The sequence below is a fragment of the Chinchilla lanigera genome, unplaced genomic scaffold (assembly GCF_000276665.1).
Source record: "Chinchilla lanigera isolate Chin_1 unplaced genomic scaffold, ChiLan1.0 scaffold00078, whole genome shotgun sequence".
NCBI classification, from domain to species: Eukaryota; Metazoa; Chordata; class Mammalia; order Rodentia; family Chinchillidae; genus Chinchilla; species Chinchilla lanigera.
This window is the reverse complement of record NW_004955479.1, coordinates 6,156,961-6,180,866: the sequence shown is the minus strand read 5'-3', so window position 1 is coordinate 6,180,866 and position 23,906 is coordinate 6,156,961. Positions and strand designations below refer to the sequence as shown.

Here is a 23,906-nt window from a genome sequence, read left to right as displayed (position 1 = left end):
TAGGTATTGATGATCTTCTGAATTTCTTTAGGATCTGTAGGGATTTCATCCCTTTCATTCCTTATTGTGTATATTTCAGTTTTTTCTTTGTTTTTTTTGATAAGGTTGGCTAGGAGTTTATCTGTTTTATTTATTCTTTCAAAAAACCAACTCTTTGATTCATTAATTCTTTGTATTGTTTTTTAGTCTCCACTGTGTTAATTTCTGCTCTGAGCTTTATAATTTCCTGCTGCTTTTGGGCACTGGGTTTGACTTTCTCTTCTTTTTCTAGGAACTTGAGGTACAGCATAAGATTGTTTATTTGGGCTTGTTCTGTTTTCCTGAGGTGGGACTTTACTGCCGTAAATTTCCCTCTGAGGACTGCTTTCATTGCATCCCACAAGTTCCTGTAGGTTGTATCTCCATTTTCGTTTGATTGTAAATAGTGTTTAATCTCCACTTTGATTTCATCTGTGACCCATTGGTTGTTCAGGAGGATGTTATTTAATTTCCAACTGTTTATGGAGTTTTGTGTTTTCTTTTGTCCTTAATTTCCAATTTCATTGCACTATGGTCTGATAGTATACATGGGATAATTTCAATTCCTTTGCATTTACTTAAACATATTGTGTGTACTAGTATATGGTCCATTTTAGAGAACATCCCATGTGCAGATGAGAAGAATGTGTATTCTGATGCTGTTGGGTGGAATACTCTGTAAAGGTCTACTAAGTCCATATGTTCATACATTTGGTTAAGTTCTGTTATTTCTTTCCCAATTTTTTGTCTAGTTGATCTATCTCTTCGTGACAGTGGCGTGTTAAAGTCCCCTGTTATGATTGTGTTGCTACTTATTTCATTTTTCATGTCTGTTTGAATTTGTCTTATATAGGTAGGTGCTCCTATATTTGGTGCATAGATGTTTACGATTGTTATCTCTTCTTCTTGAAGCTTACCCTTCACAAGTATGTAGTGACCTTCTTTATGTCTTTTGATTGTTCTTGGTTTGAAGTTCAAGTTGTCTGCAAGCAGAACAGCTACACCCACTTTTTTCTGGATTCCTGTCTCATGGAGTATGGTTTTCCATCCTTTAATTTTCAGTCTTTGAATTTCCTTTTGGGTTAAATGTGTTTCTTGTATTCAGCATATAGTTGGGTTTTGTTTCCAAATCCACTCTGCAAGTTGGCTTCTTTTGGTTGGTGCATTGAGACCACTTACATTGATTGTTATAACAGATATGTACTGGCTTATCTTTGTCAGCTATTTTCCTGCTGTTGAATCCTGTTTGTCCCTCTGTTTAATTGCTTGCTCTGCTTATTGGTTCCTTTCTGCTGTTCTTGAAGTTGTGGTCTGTTTGAGCTCTTTCTAATATGTCTTTTAATACTCTTTGTAGGATTGGTTTGGTGCTCATGAATTTCTTCAGTTGTTCTCTGTCATGAAAATATTTTATTTCTCCATTAAATTTGAAAGATAGCTTTGCAGGGTACATCACTCTGGGTTGGAAGTTGTTTTCTTTCAGCACCTGAAATACTTCACTCCAAGCTCTGCTTGCCTTGATGGTTTGTGTCAAGAGGTCTGCCATGACTCTGATAGGCTTTCCTTTATAGGTGATCTGTTACTTTTCTCTAAAAGCTTTTAATATTCTGAGCTTTTGTTGAGTTTCTGGGATCTTGATCACTGTATGTCTGGGTGTAGATTTATTTTGGTTATGATTAACTTGAGTTCTATATGCTTCACTTATCTGGATGTCTGATTCTTTTACTATTCCTGGGAAATTTTCTGCTATTATTTCTGCAAATAGTCTTTTTATGTCATTTGTGTTGACACCTGCTGTTAATACCTATTAATGTGACTTTGTTTCTCTTTGCTTCATCTTGCAGTTGTTGAATTGTTATTTCCTGGTTCCTTGTTGTTTTTAAGAGATCCCTCCTTTCACATTCATTAATGGCAATGCTGTCTTCAAGGTCTGAAAGTCTATCTTCAGCATCATTCAGGTGGTTTTGCAAGGTTTCAATGGAGTTTTTAAGTTCCTGGATATCTGTTTGCATCTGTTTCGTACCTTCTGGTTCTTTTATATGTTCTTCTCTGAAGGTTTCATTGAATTGTCTATGCTCTATTTTCTTGTCTATGTCATCTTTGGATATGCTGAACATTTCTTTCATTATTGTTGTCATTTCTTTTCTCACCTGAGACATTATTTCTGATCTGATGTCTTCTCTGGCCTGATGGAGTTGTTTCTTTACCTCGGTTGCTATCATTTCAGAAATTTCAGGTGCATGACTTCCAGGCTCTTTTGTGTTGATGCCTCCTGGACTTGTTTTGGTGGTGTGGAGGTCTGGGATTGCATTTCGCTCCTGCATTTTGTCATTTTTTGAAGATCCAGAGACTCTTTGTAGTGCAGTGTCACTGTTGTGATTGTGTGTGAGTGGCAGGGTGAAAGTCTGATGATCCCCAGTGTTCAGTGTAGCTTCTGTGCTGGTCAGTTGTAACAAGGTGGGGTCCCAGATGTTGCCAACCTTGCTTGCATTCAGTTGGCTCCCAAGAGTGTGTGGGAAGGATATGGGAGGCTCCCCGGCGTTCCTGAGACTGGGGTTCGGCCCAGATTCCACAAGAGTAGGGGGAGATTCAGGTCGAGTTCACTGAGGCTTCAGATATTGCCCAGGACAGATCCTGTTTCCCACACTTGAAGGAGACGGGTGAGGGTGAGCGCCCCCCAGGCCGCTGACTATGTTCAGGTTTCAGCTGAGCTACCAAGGGGGCGTGAGTTGTTCTGGCAGTGACCACCAAGGCCCCAGAAGTTGTCCAGGGATCCACGTGCCTCACACCCTAGTGTGGGAGGCACCAGAGTGGCTCAGTGGGTTCCTAAAGGTTCAGCCCAGTCCCAGAAGACACACTATGGGTGTAGTGGGGAGCCTCCTAGGCCCCAGAGGGAACCTGAGGCTTTGCCTGCCTTGCAGGCTGGTCAGGGATGCAAAGCTGCAACTTACCGGGCTTCCTGAAGATGTCTGGTGTTCAGCCCAGCCCGGGCCCCCACACTGTGGGTGTGGCAGGTAGCCACTGATGCCCCAGAGGGTGCCCGAGGTTTCGCCTGCCTTGCACGCTGCTCAGGGATGCAGAGCCCAGACTCACTGGGCTTCCTGAAGATGTCCAGGGTTTAGCCTTAAGTCACTTTTAACTAAATAATTAATTAATCTTTTATTAAATCATCTCTTTTCCTGTATTAGTTTTCTTATTGCTAGGGCAAAGTACCTGACCTACACAAATTAAAGGAGAAAAGGTTTATTTTTGGCTCATGGTTCCAGAGGTTTTAATCCATGCTTCATTGGCTCCAAGGCAGAAATATTATGGATAGGCATAGCACAAAACTGAACTTCTTCACATCCAGGAAGAGGAAAGGTACTCCATTCAAGGAAGGCTGTTAGTGACCCATTTCCTCCAAGTACCCCCACTGCTAACAGCACATTTAGCTATGAACTCGGCAGTGGAGGTTAGCAACATATGATATAACCACCTTCTGAACACATGCATTTGCCTTTTGGGGACATTTTCTTTTAATCCAAACTATGACATTTACCCTCTGATTTGTCTGTTATGAAATTTTTTAAAACTTAAAATTTTCAAATTATTTATGCTTTATTCATAGTACATCATTTTCTTCTGGCCAGTCAGTGATCTCTTTTACTATGAGGTTGGTTAATTCTATCATTGTAAGTGGGAAAAAGGCACTAAAGTTACAGAGACTGTTCCTAATTCTGGTTAGCAACACAGGTGGTTCATATGGTAGTGTTGATAATATATTTGTAAATCCAGCTACGAAGTTAACAACCAGTGTCATTTATTGCATGGTGTACGCTTTCCTGTTAAATGACTTAGTAGATAAGAATGCACTATTTCCTGTCTTTAGGAGAGTTTGTTTTCCTTTGATCCCTAGAAACATATTTTCTTGTATCAGTTTTTCAGCTTGAGAGAGAAACCTTATTTAGGGTATTATCTAAATATAAATAGTATGAAATTTCACCTAGGTGAGCAATTTTACCCCTATGTAAAGTGCTGTTGTCTGGCTTTGCCTTTTATAATGGTTAAGTAATTTCCATTGTCTTTTATTTCACTCGTTTCATGCCTTTAGGTAATTCCCTCATTTCATTTTCTTAAAATTAATTCAGACTTTTTAAAGACAAATAGGAGTAACTAATGCATAATGATGGGATAATTATTAGAAAAATGAATACCAGTATCTTTCAAGATATAGAAAAAATATTAAGTGTCTGTAGTATATCTTAAATTTGTAGAAGGGTACAGCAGAGCCATATAATTCTTAGTAAGAATGTGGCGTATTCTCTGTTTAAAAAAAAAATTTATCTTTAATCGTTGGAAGATTTCTAACAAAGAAAATAAATGCCATGAAATGACAGTCCTTATAGATAATTAGAACTAATGAAAAAGGAAAGTTAAAACCTAAACTTAAGTCAGTGCATGCTGATGGCATATCCAGGGATCAGCTGTACTTTGACCGCTGTCATTCCCAGTGGCCCCCAGTTTTATGTAGCCGTCTTCTACTGCCTTGTGGGTTTCAGCAAACCACTTATTTTCTTACCCCCTCCTCCACTATTTTGAGTTCTTTTCTATTCATCCTCACTTGGTCCTGGGGGGTACAAGAAATCAGTGCATTTTCTTAGTGTGCAGTTTTCTGAAGCACACATACTAAAAGGCCCGATCTCTTACAGTTTTTATCAACATTATTGTGTTTACCAGTTTTGTGGAAAGTCACATTACTAATATTTTACCAGTTTAAAGTAATCCCTCATTCCACTGTATAATCTTGAGACATGTCTAGCAAGAGGGAATGACCCCTTTGAATTTTTTGTTATTATATAGCTTTCTATGAAATGTTCATTTGTATTATGCGTTTACTACAAAATTCTGTTTTTTTTAAAAAATGTATTGCATCTTTTTTTTTTTTGGTTTGTTTTTGTTTTTGTTTTTTCTCTGGTACCAGGAACCGAACTCACGACCTTGCGCTTGCCAGGCAGGCGCTTTGCCACTGAGCTAAATCCCCAGCCCCCTGTATTGCGTCTTTATGCAATACAAATAAGACTCTTCATCACATTTTCTGTAAATGTCTTACGTTTTGTTTTCTCTCAGTTTATGTATTTATTTTGTAGTGCTGGACATTGAACCCAGGGCCTTATGTATTCTAGACATGCACTCTAGTGCTGAGCTGTACCTCTATTCCTCACTTTTAGTTCAGTACGTAAATATGCATATTTTATGTTTTGTTTGAATATGTTCATCTACTTCACAATTTAAAATACTTGAAGTAGTAAAAACAGTTACTACCGCTGCAAAAAAAATAAAGTACTATTTTTATTTTTGTTTTACTAGCCTTTGTAAAATTAATTTTTGTGGAACATCTTTGTGGATTAATTTGACAGTGCCAAGAAAATGTCTCTTCATCCTTTTCTTAGAAGAGTTAATTAAAGGAAGGAACAAAGTATATTTGGCGTTTTGAAGTAAGCACATTCTTATTTCATGAAATGCTTTGAAGTGCTTTAAGTCAAGTTAAATATCTTTGTGTTTTCTAGATTACTGCTCGGTTGTAACAATTGCGGACCAAACAAATGTGAAGTTAACTTGCCTTCTGTTTAGTGGAAACTATGAAGCCCTTCCACAAATTTATAAAGTTGGAGACATCGTTCGCTTTCACAGACTAAAGGTATACTTCATACTTCCTGGAACTTATATTTATTTGAATAGAACTCTGTATTATCAGTACTTATTGAATGGTTTCTTTGTTAGAATGACATCAAGCATTTCAGATGTTAAGAAACATAAGTGGTATCAGATTCAAAACAATGTGCAATGGGACATTTCCTTATTTAAGTAAACTGCTTCCCCAGAAATGTGCTAGATGCTCTGATGCAGACTAGTTAGATTCTGTCTTCTCACTTCAAAATACAGATTCATAGTGTAAAAGTTTCTGTGTAGAGTCTGATAAAGGACAGGAGTAAACAACCTCATGATTCCCTTCTTATTTATTCTTTTGAGACAAAGGTCTTGGTGTGTTGCCCAGACTGGCCTCACACTCTTGGGCTCCAGCAGTCTTCCTCCCAGATTTCCTGAGTACCCAGGCCTGTGTAGCTGTGTGCCGTCGCAGCTGGCTCCGGCCCGTGCCTTCTGTGTTAGTTTCATCTGTGCTTGCTCTTTATTTCCCCATTATGATGGGATCAGATCATATGTAGATGGAGTTTTCTTTTTTACATGTCTGGTTTATGCTTCTGTAATTAAACCATACTGCTTGCATGGTTTCACTGTGTTCATTTTTAGTGTTAAATGGTATTCCTTTATTGAATACATCATGAGCTTTCCCCAAACACCTTGTGATTCCTGGTGCTGTGATCGCCAATTCCATGCTCATTATGCTGTTTTCCAAAGCTTGTTCTTGGACATTTAGGTATTTTCACTTTGTGGATGTTATAAATACTTCTACAAAGTGTAGTACTTGTCTTTTAGTGAATATAAATATAAATACATATAGCCACCATACATTATACTCTCTTTGGTTGTATAGCAAAAGTGTGATTGCTAAGCCCTAGAATGTGTTTATGTTCATATTTAGTTTTTCAAAGTGGTTTATACCAATTTGCTCTCATTAATAATTTAAGAGAATTCTCCTTGGTCCGTCTTTCACCAACACTTAGTATTTTCCATTTTAAACATTTTTTGCATATATACATATTAGTATTGCTGTGATTTTCACTTGAATTTTCCTGAAAATTTATGAAGTTGAGAACCTTTTCAAATTTTAATATCCTCTGAAGTATAAAATATCTGTTTGAATATTTTGTCATTTTGTATGGGATTTTATTTCCCATTAGTTATTCTCAGAACTTATTTATATATTTGAGCTAAGGATTTTTTCTTTTGTCAGACTTACAGATAATGAATGTCTTTTCCTGCTCTTTGGATTTCTTTTTTGCCCTCAAAACCCTGGGATGGGAATGTGTATAGTAGTAAAGACACAGAAAGAAGGCCAACCTTGATACTATTCAGTTGTGAGACAGGTATTATAAGAAAAACTCAGAGCAGACGTGATAGTAAAATACAGTGAAACAGTTAAATTTTAAAAACTTACTACAAAGCCAGGTGAAATGATGCACTGCTGTAATCCCAGCACTCAGGAGGCCGACACAGGAGGGTTGCCATGAGTTTGAGGCCAGCCTGAACTATATAGTGAGACCTTGTCTGAGGAAAAAAAAGAGAGAAAGAAATTATTATAGTAAGACATATTGCTACTGATTCCCTTTAAAATGCCTCCCCCATCCCCTTCCTGCTTCCAGCACACTGAGGCCATTGTTCTTGCCACTTCGGGAAGTTCTCAGAGTCCTCTTCCATGTCTTTAACTGTTTTCTCATAGCTGCCTGTCTGTCCTAGATCAGTTCAAAACATGTACCTTTCTTGATCATTGTGACTTCAGGGAAGATCTAGAAGTTCCGTGGTGCCAGACCCAGTGAAAAATGTAGACTGGATGCACCATACTGTTTCAGGAGCCAGCCTTTCCATTGGGTGGCACTGGGCAGCACTGTATTTTTGACCATACCTTGTAAAGATACTCATGAAATGGGACTTTCAGACCTGTTTCAGAAAATGACAAGAATGATGGGATAAGTGTGTTCAAAGCAAGGGGGAGTCGATTAATGGTAATAGGTCTTTTACTGTAATTTTAAAAAATTTAATCATTTACTTTATTGGTCAACCCTTTGCAGTCTTACTGTAGGTAAATTGTTTAGATTTTATTCTAGATACATTGAGAAGCCCCTGGAGAATTTTAAATTAAAAATAAAATGACTGGGTTATGTTTTTGAAAGAAAGCATTCTGACAAGCATGGACAGAAAATGACTTATTGAAGGACAGTCATTGTATCAGTTACGAGGTTATTTTACTGTGACATCATGAGGTGAGGATAGCTTGGAATGGGTCCTTTTGGAAATAGAATCTGATACTGTATATTGGAATAGAATTCAGTATACTTTAGAATGTCAGGCAAAGATAGCTTACTGACAAAGTAGGTGCAAAACTAACTTATCAATAGGCCTAAGTTAGATTCTTGTCTACACTGATGATTAGAAGAAACAAGCTTTGGAAAACAGCATAATGAGCATGGAATTGGTGATCATAGGACTAGAAATCATAAGTTGTTTGGGGAAAGCTTAAACTGTAAAAGACTACAACATAATGCAGGAAAAAACCATATATGAGTAAATGCGTGTAAAATAAGTTAACTCATCCGTGTAGGACAAGTATAAGTTAGAATCTGCAGAATGAACTGTATCTGTCTTTAAGAAATTATTTGGTACTAGACTAACACTACTGCAGTGAAGTTGAAACAACTCTTGTCATGCTTTGGACAATAGGTAGCTGTGATACAGGAGAAGAGAAACCGATAGTCAGCTACGATTACCACATGTCTGTCTGAGAACAGTTTCTCAGCCGTTGCACAGTAACATGATGTAGTGTTACAGCAGCAAACTGTCATCCTCCCAAGCTGAGGAGGCCAGTAGCAAACTTCTAGGCAGCTAAAAGCACCTGAATCTTCAAGTCAAGGTACCAGAGAAGAAAGAGCTCCATAGAAATTACTATCCAAGGTCTACCAGCGGTAGGGACAGGTTGTTACCTGTGAACACTTGATTGAAATCTGGGTTTAAGGACTTGAAGAGCTACCTGTGTGACTGCATATGAGAGAGATAGTAGAGCTCTAGCAGTGGGAGGATAATGGAATTCTAGCGTGGTTGGGTAGCCTTGTATTACCTTTTAGACTTCGGGCATGCAGCTCAGAAAACACACAGAGCCCTACTTCACAAAGGACATCATCCAAAAATAAGGCCTATTTTACACATATTCTTTGAATTTTCAAGGAGTCTTTTACCTTTAGGACTCACTTTGCAAATAGATTCACCCAAATAAGGTACATTTCATAAGGGCACTTCATAATGTCAAAGAGTAACTCATCAAGATGCAAATCACAAAGAATTAACAACTATTTGTCTATTAAATGAACCCTCAAATTCAGAATGAAAAAATCTTTCCAGCATATCTTATTTCTCTCAGTCACACTGCTTAAGCCTTAGCTTCAAGCTGCAATTATTATTTCACATACTCATACACTAAACTAAAACACTATCGCTTTCTTTCTTTCCTTGTGTAAATTGTACCTTCATAGAAAATCAAATACAGTGAAAAAACACGAGCTTGATAGGATTATGACGACTGTTACCTAGCTTTTAAATTTTGTGTAGTGTTTTAAAATTAACATCATACTTATGTATCTTAGTATAGCACCTGTTGATTTTGTAATTTCATGTGCTAATTAAATGAAAAAGTAAAAACTTAACATTCACTGTTATACTGGAGATTTTTAAATCTCTCAAGTTTCCTTGGTTCCTGAGTTCTTTGTCAGTAAGCTATATTGTTTGTATCTGTTTTCTACTTTACCTAACTTTCTTAGATCCAAGTATATAAAAATGAGCCTCAGGGTATCACCAGCTCTGGATTTGCATCTTTGACATTTGAGGGAACCTTGGGAGCTCCTGTCTTACCTCGTACTTCAAGCAAGTATTTTCACTTCACTGATGCAGACCATAAAATGGTAGAAGCCTTACGAATTTGGGCATCTACACACATTCCACCTTCTTCAACATTAGTGCAGTTGTATGATGTTCAGCCAATGCAGTATTTTGACCTGACTTGTCAGCTCTTGGGCAAAGCACAAGTAGATGGAGCATCATTTCTACTAAAGGTACATTTTTAAATACTTGAAATTTTAATTTAGTACCACCTGCGTGTCTATAAAAGCTTGCAATATTCTAATGGAATAAGTTTGCATATTGTATATCTACTAAGGATTTAAATTTTAACTTACTATTTTGATGAGACTCAGTATTCATGCAGCTCTACTTTAGTGAACTTTCAGAGAAAAAATAGTATGAGATCTACATTTTAAAGATAGTATGCTTTATTATTAGAAATAAAATATAAATTTATTTTCTACTGTTCCTTTTTAAGTTGTAATTTTGTATACAAATTTTCTGCTTCCTTCTCAAGGTCATTTACTTTGTTACTCATTTACTTTGATGGCCTATTAAGTTGGATTTCCCATATCCTTCTCTGTCTGCTTTGTGGGCATGGCATGGATAATTTTAAAATATTTATAATTATTACTAATTTTTTGTTTTTAACTAAGTGAGTAACCCCTTGACATAACCCCTTTAATCTTTATTTGCATGTTCCCCAGCTTTGCTGATGAACAACTTGTTGAAAAGATAGTTGTTATATTCCTTGCCCTAGCATTCTACAGAAGATGCATTTGAGCAGCACTGCTTCAACTGTGGTCCTGTGTTTATTTCTCTGCTGTCTATTTACAATACAGGGTAAAGAACAGAGTGTCATGGTACTTGGATACACCTTTTGGTTTAGCTGTGATATGTGCATGATCTCACATTAAGAAACAATGAGTGAAGAATAGAAATCAATGAGTAAGATACAGAGTTTTTGAAATTGAAGCTAGCACCTTTTTATACGCACAAGACTATTATGACAAAGTAAATGCATACTCTAAAGCAAAGTTAAATATGCCAGTATGACAAAGCTGAAACTGAAGCAATAGAAATTCATCCAATTTTACAAGGAATCCTACATAATCTAGTGATACAGGGCTTCATTAAAGAAGATGGTAGGAATTCAGCAATGGTTGTTATATTTCGTATTGTTGTCTTCAAGTTAGTTGTTCTGATTAACATGTAAAACTGGTCAAGAGAAAAACAAATTCTTTTCTTGAACAGTATCACAAATAGAGAAAACAGTAGAAAGTTTTGCCTTGTTTCTGTCATTAATGAAGCTCTGTATCATTTTAATGTTTTCTTATTGCTTGTTATTGTCTTTAATTGTTCGATCAATCTTGCTGATAATCTGAGCAACTTTGTTGAAGATAACAACAGGTAATGTAACAACCATTGTTAATTCCTGTCATCTTGTTTTGAAATCTTGTATCATTTTTATTGTTTTTGTATTGCTTTGTTTTTGTCTTCATTGTTGTTATTTTATTGTGTTTTTTTGTCAAAATAAAAAAGTCTCAATGACATCAATAAACAAATAAGAGATTTAACTTTTGAAAAAACAATAAAAGGTAGTATTTCTAAGATGTTAAAATTTTAAATTTTAATTGAAAAACTTTGAATTAATTTGAATTTAATAATATTCAATGACATATGCAGTTTAAAACTTTCTTAAAACAGGGTATTTTGTGTATTGGTAATAAAAGTAACATATACTAGAACAAAAGGCCTTTCAAAACAGCAGTGAAACTGTGAAACAAAGTTATTGCAAGAAATATATGACCTTGTATGAAGAAAGTTATAAAACATTACCGAAGAACATAAAACAAGTATTAAGGGAATTTTTATTCTTAAATATTTTACATAAAATACACTTTTCATTAAAATTATCTGTCCAATAAACTCATTCTGAAGTTTATTACAGAGAATAAGTAAATGATCAAGAATTAAAGAAGAAACAGTTGACAATGCTAATTTAGGCTTCTACATCAGATATTAAAACATACAATACTACAGCAATTAATACTACAATAAGGTTGATTAATGGAGAAGAGTAGGAACCTAAGAAACAGTCTAACATTGTACATGTAACCTACATGATAAAAATATCATAAAGATTTCAGTTTGCTCCAGGAAGGTTAGGTGGCTGAATCATGGTTGTTATTTATTTGGAAAATAAAGAATCAGATCTCTATATTATATATGAATACCCAACAGTTGAGTTTTGAAATGCTATTATAGAAGTTCCAGAGTTAAAATTATTTAGATATACATACTTGCATGCTTCTGAAGGTGCAGGATATAGGGAAATTCTACATGTACCTTTTGAGTTCCCCCCCAAACTTAGCTATTAATGGCTGCCTATTGGCCAGAAGAAGCCTTATTTACAGCTGTTTAACACATATTTTGTAATAGGTTTGTATATATTTAATAGTAAGTGCTATAAAATCACTTTATCTGCATGTATCTTGTATATTCAAGGCATATCTAACTTTTTATACGTATATATTTCTAGTTTATGTGATTGATCTCCAAGTTTTTTCAGGGGGCCTGTATTTTTTGAGGGTGAGCTGTGTATGTGTATGTGCCTAGTTTAGGATTTCTAGACAATTGCAACTGGACCATAAAAGCAATATAGCAACCCTCTACCCTCTCACCCCATCCCTAGGGACTGTTGGATTGGTCTGTAAAGTCCAAAATGTTAAAGTCAAAAAACACTGTATTCAAATAATGAAGTCTAAATGGAGAGAAATGCTTGCGACATACATTGCTGATCATAACATAATTGTTTATTTGAAACGTCTTGCTCTCCCAGGATTATACTTCCCCTGTGATCTGACACTGATCTGTCACTGATCTGAACTTTTCTACAAAAATCTAGTGTTTCTCGTTCAAATAGCCTGTTTGTTCTTGTTGATGCAAGCTTTTTCTTACATGCAGAGACATTTCTATCTCACACCATTGTCCTTTGTCATGCCCTTTTATAGCACAGCACGTCATCTCTTAAAACCCAAGCATAGCCCAGGCTGACTTGTCCTGTAGGAAGTGCATGCTTATTCTCTGCCCACATCCCAGCGTCTCAGTGTACCTCGGGACAGTTGAGCATACAGCTTCCTTTCCCAGCACTTGTTAATTTCACTCATTTCTGTTTTTAAAATCAAATGGTGAGTAAAGTGTTCCAGTATGTCCTTTGAAAAGAAAGAGCTTTTCTAAATCAGAACAAAGTGAAAAATTTGCAGAAGTCAGAATACATTTCTAGCAGGCTAAGAATTTAAGAAACTTAGCAGAGTACTGAAAAGCGTTTAGATACAAGATGGCAATTCCGTAGTTAACTGTTTTGCAGTTCTGGGAATTGAAACCAGGGCTCACACCTGTTAGCCAAGCGCTCTACCAGTGAGTTATATCCCCAGCCCCTGAGTTATTTAAAATAGCAAAAGTTTAGAACAACCCATCTCATAAAGGGTGCTCCAATAAATTTCTATCTCTATCATAAAATGATGTTAAAATACTGAAAACCATATTTTAGAATAATATTCATTGCCTGATAAAGTATTCAGTATTAAAAGGATACATGCAGAGTATAATTTATTGCAGATATATGTATCATGTGTGCAAACAGAAGAAAAAAGAGGAAGTAACAAAATGTTAACCTTTTGTGTAGTTTTATAGGAGGGCGACCTTTTTCTTTACATTCTTCTAAATTTTTTACATTACTCTTAGTTAACATTTACCATTAACAGATATTTAAAGGTGCATATTTAGTTATTTTTAATACCATTATGAGAAAATTCTTTCACACCAGTGATTTTTGTTTCAGAAAGACCCTGAAACTTTGCTCTTCCTTTGTGGCAGGTATGGGATGGCACCAGGACACCCTTTCCATCTTGGAGAGTCTTAATAGAAAACGAGGTTCTTGAAGGGGACCTAAGTCACATTCGTCGGCTACAGAATCTTACAGTAGACATTTTAGTCTACGATAACCATGTTCAAGTGGCAAAGTCCCTGAAGGTGATGTTGAGTTGGCACAAATGTTTACTACTTTATGTTTATATATGTGTGTAAAAAAAAATATATATATATATAATATATATATATGTATTACCTTTGTGATTGCTGGTCGTATAAGTTTTGGTAAATAATGATTATATTTATGTAAGTTTTATATGTCTGTAATTTACTTCAAATTTATTTTTTCCAGAATTATTCAATTATAAAATATTTATCTGAATACATTATTGTAAGATATTATGAAAGGGACAGTTTTTTAAAACTGAATCTTCTCTAAATATTTTATATCCATGTATAGTTTTACTTTTAAGAAACATCGATACACTGCTATAAAATGACAAAGACGTGTAAACTCTTGTTAACTTAAGCTATTTTAATTGGTTTGATAGAATACATGGTAACTCTGTACTGTTGAAGAAATTGTTAAATCACCTGTCATAAATATTATTAAGTAAAGGAATGTGTGTACTGTATAGTTCATGAAGTTTTCTTACTGCTTTTGAGAATTTGATTAGAATTTTTAGGTAAGTACACAGCTTAGGTATGCAGTTTTTATTTAATTAGGAACAGAGATTGTAAGGAGTATTTTTTCTGCCAGTTATTGCATCTTTTATTTGAACATGTCCTTTGTAGCAAATAATGGTGCTATAAATATCCACATTTGGTAGGCACACCTTCGGATGTATCAGGTACTGTCCTGTGGAGAAGCCCTCTCCTCTGCCCAGTTTATAAATGAGAAAATGAAGCGTTCAGAGGTTAGGTGAATTGTCCTAAGATCTCTCAACTATTGGGTGATGCCAGCAGTGAATATACAATGCCTATTTCTGGAGCTAATTCTTTTGTGCATTAAAAGGAAAGAATCTTCTTTATTGTAATAGCTTTCAGCCTGCTTAGTTAAAAGAAATAATAGGCAGTTAAAAGAAAAATAGTCAAAGTACAAGTCTTTATTTTGGTGCCCAAGTTTCCTTTTTAAGACAATGCTCACCAAAAAGAAAATATTTCCACCCTAAATTCTATTACAAATAAGCTTGCACAACTCACACCAATAAATTAGGTTAAAGCTGGGGCCAAGGAAGATAGTAACTACACTTTTTTGTCTTCTGTAAATGTGTGTGGGTGTACGTATGTGTAACATGACATCTCAGGAAAAATTTTTCTAGATATACTTTTAGCATTTTTCAACTGAAAAGTGTTATTGTCATTATTAGTTTACTTCAAAAGAAAAGCATAATGGGATTTCCATGGGTCTGTTTCCCCTTAATGGTCTGTCCACTAGAGGGTGTTAGGAGCATTCACAATTGAGAATGTATTTATAGCACATTGTTTCTTTCTAAACAATTAACGTTATTTATATGCAGCACAATATAAAAGTGCAAAGAATTTTGTACATGGAACTTCTGTGTGTAACTTTCTGTGATATAACTTTAGGCTATTTTCTAATGTACATGGACATCACATTTTCTGACAGCCTCTAACACTGACATTACTTTAGGAAATCCGTTACATGACATGGATACAAATGAATTTTTATCAAGAAAATATTTAAATTTGCATTTTTATATCAAACATTTGGGACCCGTTCAATGTGTGTTGCACAGGAACAGGAAAACTTTCTTAATAAAGGGGATCGTTAGTGCAGTCACACAGTAAAGTGTAATCAATTTCTATTTTGCAGCTCGCTGTAAAGGTTAAATAACCTTTAATTCTTTTCTAAATCTTGATTTTTAAGTATGATTGTCATGTCATTCCTAAAACATTTTACGCACACTTGCAGACACAAAATGACATTTCAAGCCTTTTGTGTGGAAGTTAAAGTCATATTTTAAGTCCATGTTTTCCTACTGAAAGTTTTGAAAAGAATTATGAAACATACATGATGTTGTCAAAAGATACAGTAAATGTTTAAATTTTTAAAAATTTATTACAATACAACATGCATTATCATCAATCCCTCTCAAAGTTCACCCCTTTGCTTCGAACCATGACATTTATCCTGTCCTTTGTGGCAGTGTGTTTTTTCAGTATATTTTCAGTCACCCTTTGTACATAGTCACCGTTAATGTTTTGGCCTTTGTTGATCCCCTAGCTTTAGTTTGGCTATTTTTAGCTGTATGCACGAAACTGAAAACATTAAACTGGAGAAATATATTTTGATTGTTTCTATAGGAATAATGCCTTCTTATGGCCATACATGCTTTGTTTTTTTTCTTTTTTGAGGAATGTTTCTGTACTGAAATTGACTTTTTAATAAGTTTTTTAAATTATATTTTTATAATTTTTATTATCATCCCTTCACTTGTATTTTTGGAGTTGTATTGCATTACTGGCAAGACAAAGAAACAATTTCTTTTTTTAGTAGAGCATCAGGTACATTTCATAATATAGTCAAGCTTTAAAAAAATGCAATGCTGCCTCCAGAAGGAATTTCTGATTATAACAGTTTGTTACCTTTACTGCCTATTTGTGCAAATTGATTTTATCCTTGCCTTTACCTTTTTAAAATAAGTGTAACAGTAGAAAAGATAGTATAACAAACACATGCGCCATTTAAACAGTTCTAAATGTCTTGCCATTTCATTTAACATACTTTTAAATTAAAACACATGTTGAACCTTCTTTTTATCACTACTTCACCTCATTTTTGTGCTTCTTAAGGCTCTGTATCTGAACATGTAAGGATATACTCCTATGTATATATGGACATTTATGTACATTTCAGTAGGGCAAGGCAGTCATTCTTCCTGTCTTTAGAGTTGATTTGGCTATGATCTTTGATATACTCTTGTAGATTAGCTTTTCATGCTCCAGGAAAGACACTGAGAAATTGGATGGAAGTTGTACTGAATTTAAAATTATGATGTTTATTTCATCAAATCCCTGGTCTATGAGTATATGTTTTTTCTCCACATGTTTAGGCCTTTGTTCAAGTCCTTTGTTAGATTATAGACGCTGTTGTGTTTTATGCACACATACATATATATGTATATAAGAAGCCAAAAAATAATAAACCTTTAAAAATGATAACAGTAGAAATTTCTGTGTTTATTGCCAGTCTCTCACTTTGAAGACCATGAGAAAAATAAATGTTACCTTCTTTCCTTTTTTTTTTTTTTTTTGCATTTCCTGTATACTAAGCAGAGGCGGAGGGTTGATTTGCTGCTCATCTTTTTTGTTGTTGTTATATTCCCTTCTATATAGCTTTTCTGGCACATGATTTTACCTCTGTTGTCCCAAACTTACAGGCTAGAAAGCGAAAAGTATCTTGTCAGTCATCAAGGTGTCAGGGGCACTGTTGTGCAAATGAATTAAACATCCCAGTTTGTTAAGACCTTTTGTGTATGAAACTTTAAAAAATAGTGTTAGATTGCTTCTTCCTTTAGGTAAATACCAGTATATTTGAGTATCATTCTATGTTTCTCATTTGAAATCTTCATTGAAAGAAAATACCAAATTCTGTAATTAGGATGGTTTTAGACAGTTTAGCAAAACATTTCAGATTAACTGTAGAGTATTAGCTTCAAACCAGGTGTGGTGGCTCATGCCTGTACTCTCAGCAGTGAGGGAGGCGGAGACAGGAGATTGCAAGTTTCATTCCCGTGTGAACAACTTGACAAAACCCTTTCTCATAACAAAAGACAATACAGTACAAGAAGGATTGTAGCTCAGTGATAGAGCACTATGGGTGCAGTCCTAGTACTGGAAAAATAAAAACTTCAATTCAAAACCCTGGTTTAATTCTGTGTTGAATTTAGAGTGAGCTGTGTTGATTTGTGGTACTGGGGATGGCCCTTTATCACTGAGCTAAATCTCCAGTCCAGTTTTTGTCAGTTTGTACTTTTTTCTTATTACGTCTTTACACGAAGCTTCCATTCCACTGGGCAGTTGATTCGTGTATGTAACACATCCTAATTCTCTTTCATCCCGTTCTCCTCTTCTCTCTCCCCACTCCCTCCATATCTTGGTCTCTTTCCCTTTTGCAAAAGACCTGTCTCCCTATTTCCTATTCTCTGTCTCTTATTTTCCTCTTTTATTTTGGGTTCCTCATACAAGAGAAACCGTGCAATATTTAAGCTTCTGTGTCTGATTTATTTTACTTAACATTATGGTCTTGAGATACACCTATTTCCCTACAAATGACTCAAGTTTATCCTTCCTTATGGCCATTTTTCACATTTTATTTTGAGACAAGATCTTGCTGGTTGTCCAGATAGGACTTGTATTTGGGATCCTCCTTCTTAGCCGCTCTTAGTGCTAGGATTACGGGTGTGGTGACACCCTACAAATGCTTTAATACAAGTTTCCTTCCATAAACTTGTGAGATAGAAGTTTATACTTTTGATAAATTGTACATTTACATTTTTTGCTTTGTATAAGTATTTTAGTGAACATATTTAATCCTGCTTTATAAGAAGTTATTCTTAAATTTCACTTAAATAATTAGCCTGCTCAACTACTATATTTAATTGATGCTATGACATTTGTTTTACACATTTTAGTATGTCTGAAATAGGACATTCCACAGCATGTGTCTGTGCACACGTGTACAGGTGTGTGCGTCTGCACGTACATGCATGTTTTGATTTGGATACAGAATCATTGCAGCTGAGGTTCAGCCACACTGATACAACCTAATGTCTTTTTCTGGTTCTGTCCCTAGTTGGTCAATGCCCCACATTGGTTGTAAAATTTCAAATACCAGAGACTGAGTGTTTTCTCCTTTTTTCTAAATAATGAATAATCTATTTTCAGGTTGGGAGCTTTCTTAGAATCTACAGCCTCCATACCAAACTGCAGTCAGTGTCTTCTGAAAGCCAGGCATCATTAAGCCTGGAGTTTCATCTCCATGGAGGCACCAGCTATGGGCGGGGAATCACAGTCTTACCGGAAAGTAATTCTGATGTGGAGCAGCTGAAGAAGTAAGCATTTTATATACCTGTTTCTGTATACAGGAATATAATTCTCTAAGCTAATTTCCAAGATAATATTGTTTCTGGAGGTCTCTGAAGTTTCTTGTTTGATCTTCAGAGCTTTCTATGCCAGTCTCCATTATTTTTTAATAGATAAGCCTAATGAAACAAATCAAGTTATTAAAAGTTCAAGTCATTAACTAGCGGTAGAGCCAGGATTGTACCCTAAATTTTGAAACAGTTACAATCTTTTACACTCATCCTCTTTTTCTATCATTTGTTACATTAAATAGAGCAACACACAATAGTAATGAGATTTTAGCCAAAGTTTGGAAAACTTGAGTCCTGCCTTGAATTCTAAAATATGCTGAATACAACCATGAAGAAAAAGTATTTTTTAAAGTACTTCTAATTAAATAAATAATGGCAGTGTTTTAAGATATCATTTTCATTAAAATTTATAAAATGCTTTAAATTTTCACATGTGTTTGGAACGTTAAATATCTTAAATCTTGAGCCAGATGTGGTGGTACACATCTCTAATCTCCGCACTCAGGAGACTGAGGCAGGGGATCGCTGCAAATTCAAGGCCAGCCTGAACTACGTAGTGAGACCTGTCTCAGAAAACCAAAAAAAGTTGCTATATATTTAATTTTGTTTTTCTTAAGGTAATTGAATTCCTAGTAGGTACTGGGTGTAGAAACATTTTCACCAATATTCCAGAGGAATTGAAATATAAATTATTTCTATATACTGTATATATGTACATACATATGCATGGAGAGAGAGAGTGTATAGATGACTTCAGATAAAGTACACTCTTCTACAAATTGAAATGACATGACTAAGAAGCTTCATTTTACTAATTTCTTACATTGCCATATGTAGCAATTTTTTACATTGCAATGCAGTACTTCATTTACTGTATCTACAGTGAGATTTTTCTGACTCAGAATTTCACCCATTAAATCACATTTTGTTCTTATTTGCAATCTTCTACTGTCTCACTTGTTCTAGTTGTGTGTTTTTAACCTCAGGTTTTTAACTTGAGGACCTTGGAACCTCATGTAAGCTGGTAAAAGCTATAGACTGTACTAAAGACTACACAGAGAATTGTATGAACAATTTCAGTGAACTCCTGAAGTTTTCAGGTACTTACCGTGCTTAGTGTTGAGTGATTTGAAATGGTATTCTTTCACTTTTAGAGATTTACAGTCTGCAGATTTGGCAGCCCCTCAGCATTCAGACGGCATCTGTCAATCAGACCACGAGGACAGCTTTCTCACCCTTTCAAGTAAAGACAGTTTTTATAATTGATGATTTAGTTCCTGCTAAATAAAACGGCTTTCTCAACATAACGGCCTTTGTTAACGTCTTCTTCTAGCTCACTATTTTAATTCATATCCATATGTTATAAACGAACACCTTAAACACCTGTATTTTATGTGAAGGTGAACATGATGCCTCTCTAAATATATATTGCATTTTCAAATTAGACAGGTAGTGTTACTTGATTTATGATTGTATATAATGCATATGCATTCATAAAAAATCTTTATTTCCTAGGTAGCTATTTTACTAGTCAGCTTCTAAGAAAAAGAATGTTTGTGCTATTATATTTCAAACATTCCAGGTATTATTTACTCCTGCCAGCTGAAAGAGATGTACAGTTTCCAGCTATTGAATTAATCAACTATCTAATTAAAGATACTAATAATCAGTAATGTGTATATTTTTGTCTGAGTGTTTAGCTACTCAAATCTAAGCTTTAAAACTCTCAATGTGCAGCATTTTTTTCCTTTTTACACTTATTTTAATATCTCGTTGCACATTCTAAATCCTTGAATCTAAGTTAAATTTTTAATCTTTTTTTTTTTTTTTTTTTTTACAATTTAACTCGTACTATTCTGTGATCTAAAAGCCCATTTTGTGGGTGTTTCTTCTCTAATAGCAGTAACATAAAAACGAGAATATGTATCTTCTAATGTAGGTGCTCAGCAGGTGCCTGCATGCACTGTTACTTAATCCTAGTAATAGTCCCATAAAATGCGTTATTTTCTTCCTTTCACTGCAAGGAAACTGAGGCTTTGAGAGATGAGCGTCATTTCATTGCCCACGGTTACTTAGCTGTTCACTGATGACAAAGAAGTCAAATTCAGATACCGGAACTTTTCGTATATATTTGTAGTTTATTTCTTCATTCTACCATACAGCTCGCTGTTTCCTAACACCTTAATGATGGCATTTTAGCCGGAACATGTTGACTTGTAGTACTCCTGGGACACCAGTGTAGTCCAATTTATAGTCATTTAGAGACAGTGTATTTTATAATTATGTTTTTCAGGATTTCTTTTCTCTTTTAAAAAGATTATTTTATCATGTTTAAATTACAAAGTAATCCATGTCATAATTTATATCAAATGGAACCGATTTCTCTATGCCTGTATGCCCTGTACAGCTTACTCCTGGAAATGAGGTAAACTGTTTGAGGTGATTCCTTCAAAATCTTCATTTTCCTGTTTAACAAAATGGAATCATATTATAATCGTTGTTTTCCTTAATATAGTATAGACCTCTCTGTAGGCTGACTGACATGGCTCAAACTCCGTTTTTGAATATTTCCTTGCTGAACATGGTGGTACATACCTATAAACCCAACACTCAGGAGGCTGACGCAGGAAGGGACTGCTGTGAGTCTGAGGCCAGCCTGGGCTACATAGTGAGTTCAAGGCCAGCCTGAACTACATAGCGAGACCCTATGTCAAAAAAAAAAAAAAAAAAAAAATTCCTTAATATTTTATAATATGGGCAAACCAGTATTCAGCCATTCTCCAACTGATAACCATTTAGGTTGTCAGCAGTGTGTTCCTTTTATATGTAATGTTTTAAAAATCATTGGACTATACATTTCTGTGCTTTTATTTTTCTTAAACTCTTAAAAGTAGGGTTGCTATAGCAAAGTGCAAGCATATATTTTCTTTTGATAGATGTTTTAAGATCATTTCAACAAAAGGGCATAGGAATTTATTCCTGAATAGCATGTAAGATATGCTTTACTTACACCCTTGTAATACTGGAGATTAATAATGTGTGTGACATTTTGATACTTTGGCAGGTAAACTGTAATGCCTTATCAAATTTTGCAGACTACTTGGAAATTTGAAACTCTTACATGTTTAATAGCTTTTTTTTACTCTTTTTGCTTTGAATTATCTGCTCTTAACCTTTATCTGATTTTATGTTAGATTACCTATTTATGAGAGACCATGTGTACATTTTACATGTATTTTTGTACATTTATTTCATATCTTTACTACTTTTGTGGTTTCTGTATTGATTCTACCTCATGATAAGGTGATAATTACTAATAAATAAGATTCATTGAAATCATACCATGTTAGTTTAGCTTGAGATGTCCCTTCAGATTCTCTTACCTTGAGTTGTTTTACCATTTATGACTGATGCTGAAGAAGAACTAGTCATACATGTACTGTGCGCATAATATCACATGAAATGTATTAACAATATATTAGTATACGTAATAGAATATAAGCTAAAGCAGTTAGAAAATACACTTAAGTTTTAAATTCTTCACTTTGCAAGTTAGAAAGCAAATTATTGCTATGATTTGTACTTTAAGTAAAGTTTTGCTGTTCTTTGATTCATTGTCTTGTTTTTAATAAGCTTAGTATTTATCTACTTCTGCATTCATTCCCTACACAGTATATTTTTACAACATAATAATGTTGAAACATGCAGAAAAGGTACAGCAGTTGCTCACTCAACACGCATATTGATCACCTGGATTCTCCATTTCACGTTTTCCTCTGTTTGCTTGCTTCTTATATACCTGTTTCTGTATTTCTCTGTTTAGTTGCCCATCCATATTACCTTATAGTGCATTTCAAAAAAAGTTGAAGATGTTAGTACATGTCTTAAATAGTATGGGTGTAAGTAACTATGGTGAAATTACATGCAGTAAAATGACCGCTAAGCTGCCATATAATGTACCATTCCATAGGTTTTGACCAATACAGTAATTTGTGTAATCCAAAGCCCTTTAGCTTTTCTTGTTTCAGAACTCCAAATAAATGGAATCTACAGACTATAAGTTTCTGAGATTGATCTACACTGTTGCATATATCAGTAATTCCGTTTCACTATGTTATGATACAATATGAGATATTTTTCTTTTAAAGTGAAATTTCTAATTTTGTAGCACTATATAAAGGCTGTATAGATGTACACCTGGTCTTGGTATCTTGTCAACTATCAAGTGGATACAAATAATATGTTTTTTTCTTTATTTTTTCCATTCATTGCTGATTAGTGTAGAATATGCAGTTCCTCATGTTAATTTCAGGTACTTGCAGGGCCATTTCTTGAAAAGAATGTAATTTTCCTTGTGCATTGTCTTAGTGCCTGTATTCAGAAATGAAAAGACTGTGTAAATGTGGGATTATGTCTAGGCTTGCTACTTACTTCTGTTGATTCATTTGTCAGTCTTTTTACCAATCTATATTGTTCTGATTACTGTAGTTTTATACTATGTCATGTAACGTACATCCTGTGGTGTTCTTTTTCAAGATTTTGATCAGTATTCTAGATTCTTTGTATTTTCACTTAAGTGACAAAATCTACATTTCAGTTTCTGTAGTAATGCCCATGCTATTTTGATTATGATTGCATTGACAGTGCAAATTAATTTGGGGGACATATCTTAACAATATTGGGCCTTCCACATCATGAAGATAGCATATCTCGTTTATTTAGATTTCATCTGGTTTCTTTCACCGGGGTTTTATTGTTCTCAGTGTCACATTAAATTTGTAGTTGACTTTAAAACCGTGTAATTTTTTTTTCTCCTTCCTCTAGGCTCTGGATCAGTGTCACTGTGTGAGGTAGAAAGATGTCAACAACTGTCGGCTACAAGTAAGACCACATATCGCTGTTGAGATAAGACACAATACAGTAATGAGCTTATTAAAGTTTGTCCTTTACACTTACCAACTAATTCCATTTTAATTAGTAGTGATAGTAGATGTCCACAAGGGCAAAAATACGTCTGTATTTGGTTTCTAGTGCTCTGCCTCATTCTGTACTGGCATAAGTGCAGTCCATGCAGACCTGTCGCTAAGGTTTATGAAAGATAGCACAGTACTATTTAATAGTATATTGGGGCTTATTTTTAGTTTGGAAGTATAAAATATACTCTTATGATATTATTTGTAACCAACTCACACTATGCATTGAATGGTGTACACATAAATGAGTGACTTACAATATACCTCAAAACTAATATAAACAGTGATCATTACTTCAGCTAAAATAAAGTACTTTTTCAGAAAAGTGTTTTAAAGCACAAATTAATTAAATAATTATAGTACTATAATGTGAGTTTTT

The 23,906-nt window shown here is 34.7% G+C and overlaps 1 protein-coding gene across 5 annotated transcripts in view; it reads left to right on the top strand.

The window, feature by feature from the left end:
* Pot1 (protection of telomeres 1) overlaps positions 1–23,906 on the top strand; it is an 89,914-nt gene that overhangs the window by 49,646 nt on the left and 16,362 nt on the right. For all 5 annotated transcript variants that reach the window (XR_001230883.1, XM_013503293.1, XM_005402346.2 and 2 more), the window contains exons 5-10: positions 5,562–5,692; positions 9,483–9,773; positions 13,441–13,596; positions 18,346–18,512; positions 19,709–19,797; positions 23,379–23,435. Coding sequence is in view for 4 of the 5 variants with exons in the window: in XM_013503293.1 (XP_013358747.1) it covers positions 5,562–5,692; positions 9,483–9,773; positions 13,441–13,596; positions 18,346–18,512; positions 19,709–19,797; positions 23,379–23,435 (891 nt within the window). In the remaining variant the exon portion in view is untranslated. The remainder of the gene's footprint in view (positions 1–5,561; positions 5,693–9,482; positions 9,774–13,440; positions 13,597–18,345; positions 18,513–19,708; positions 19,798–23,378; positions 23,436–23,906) is intronic.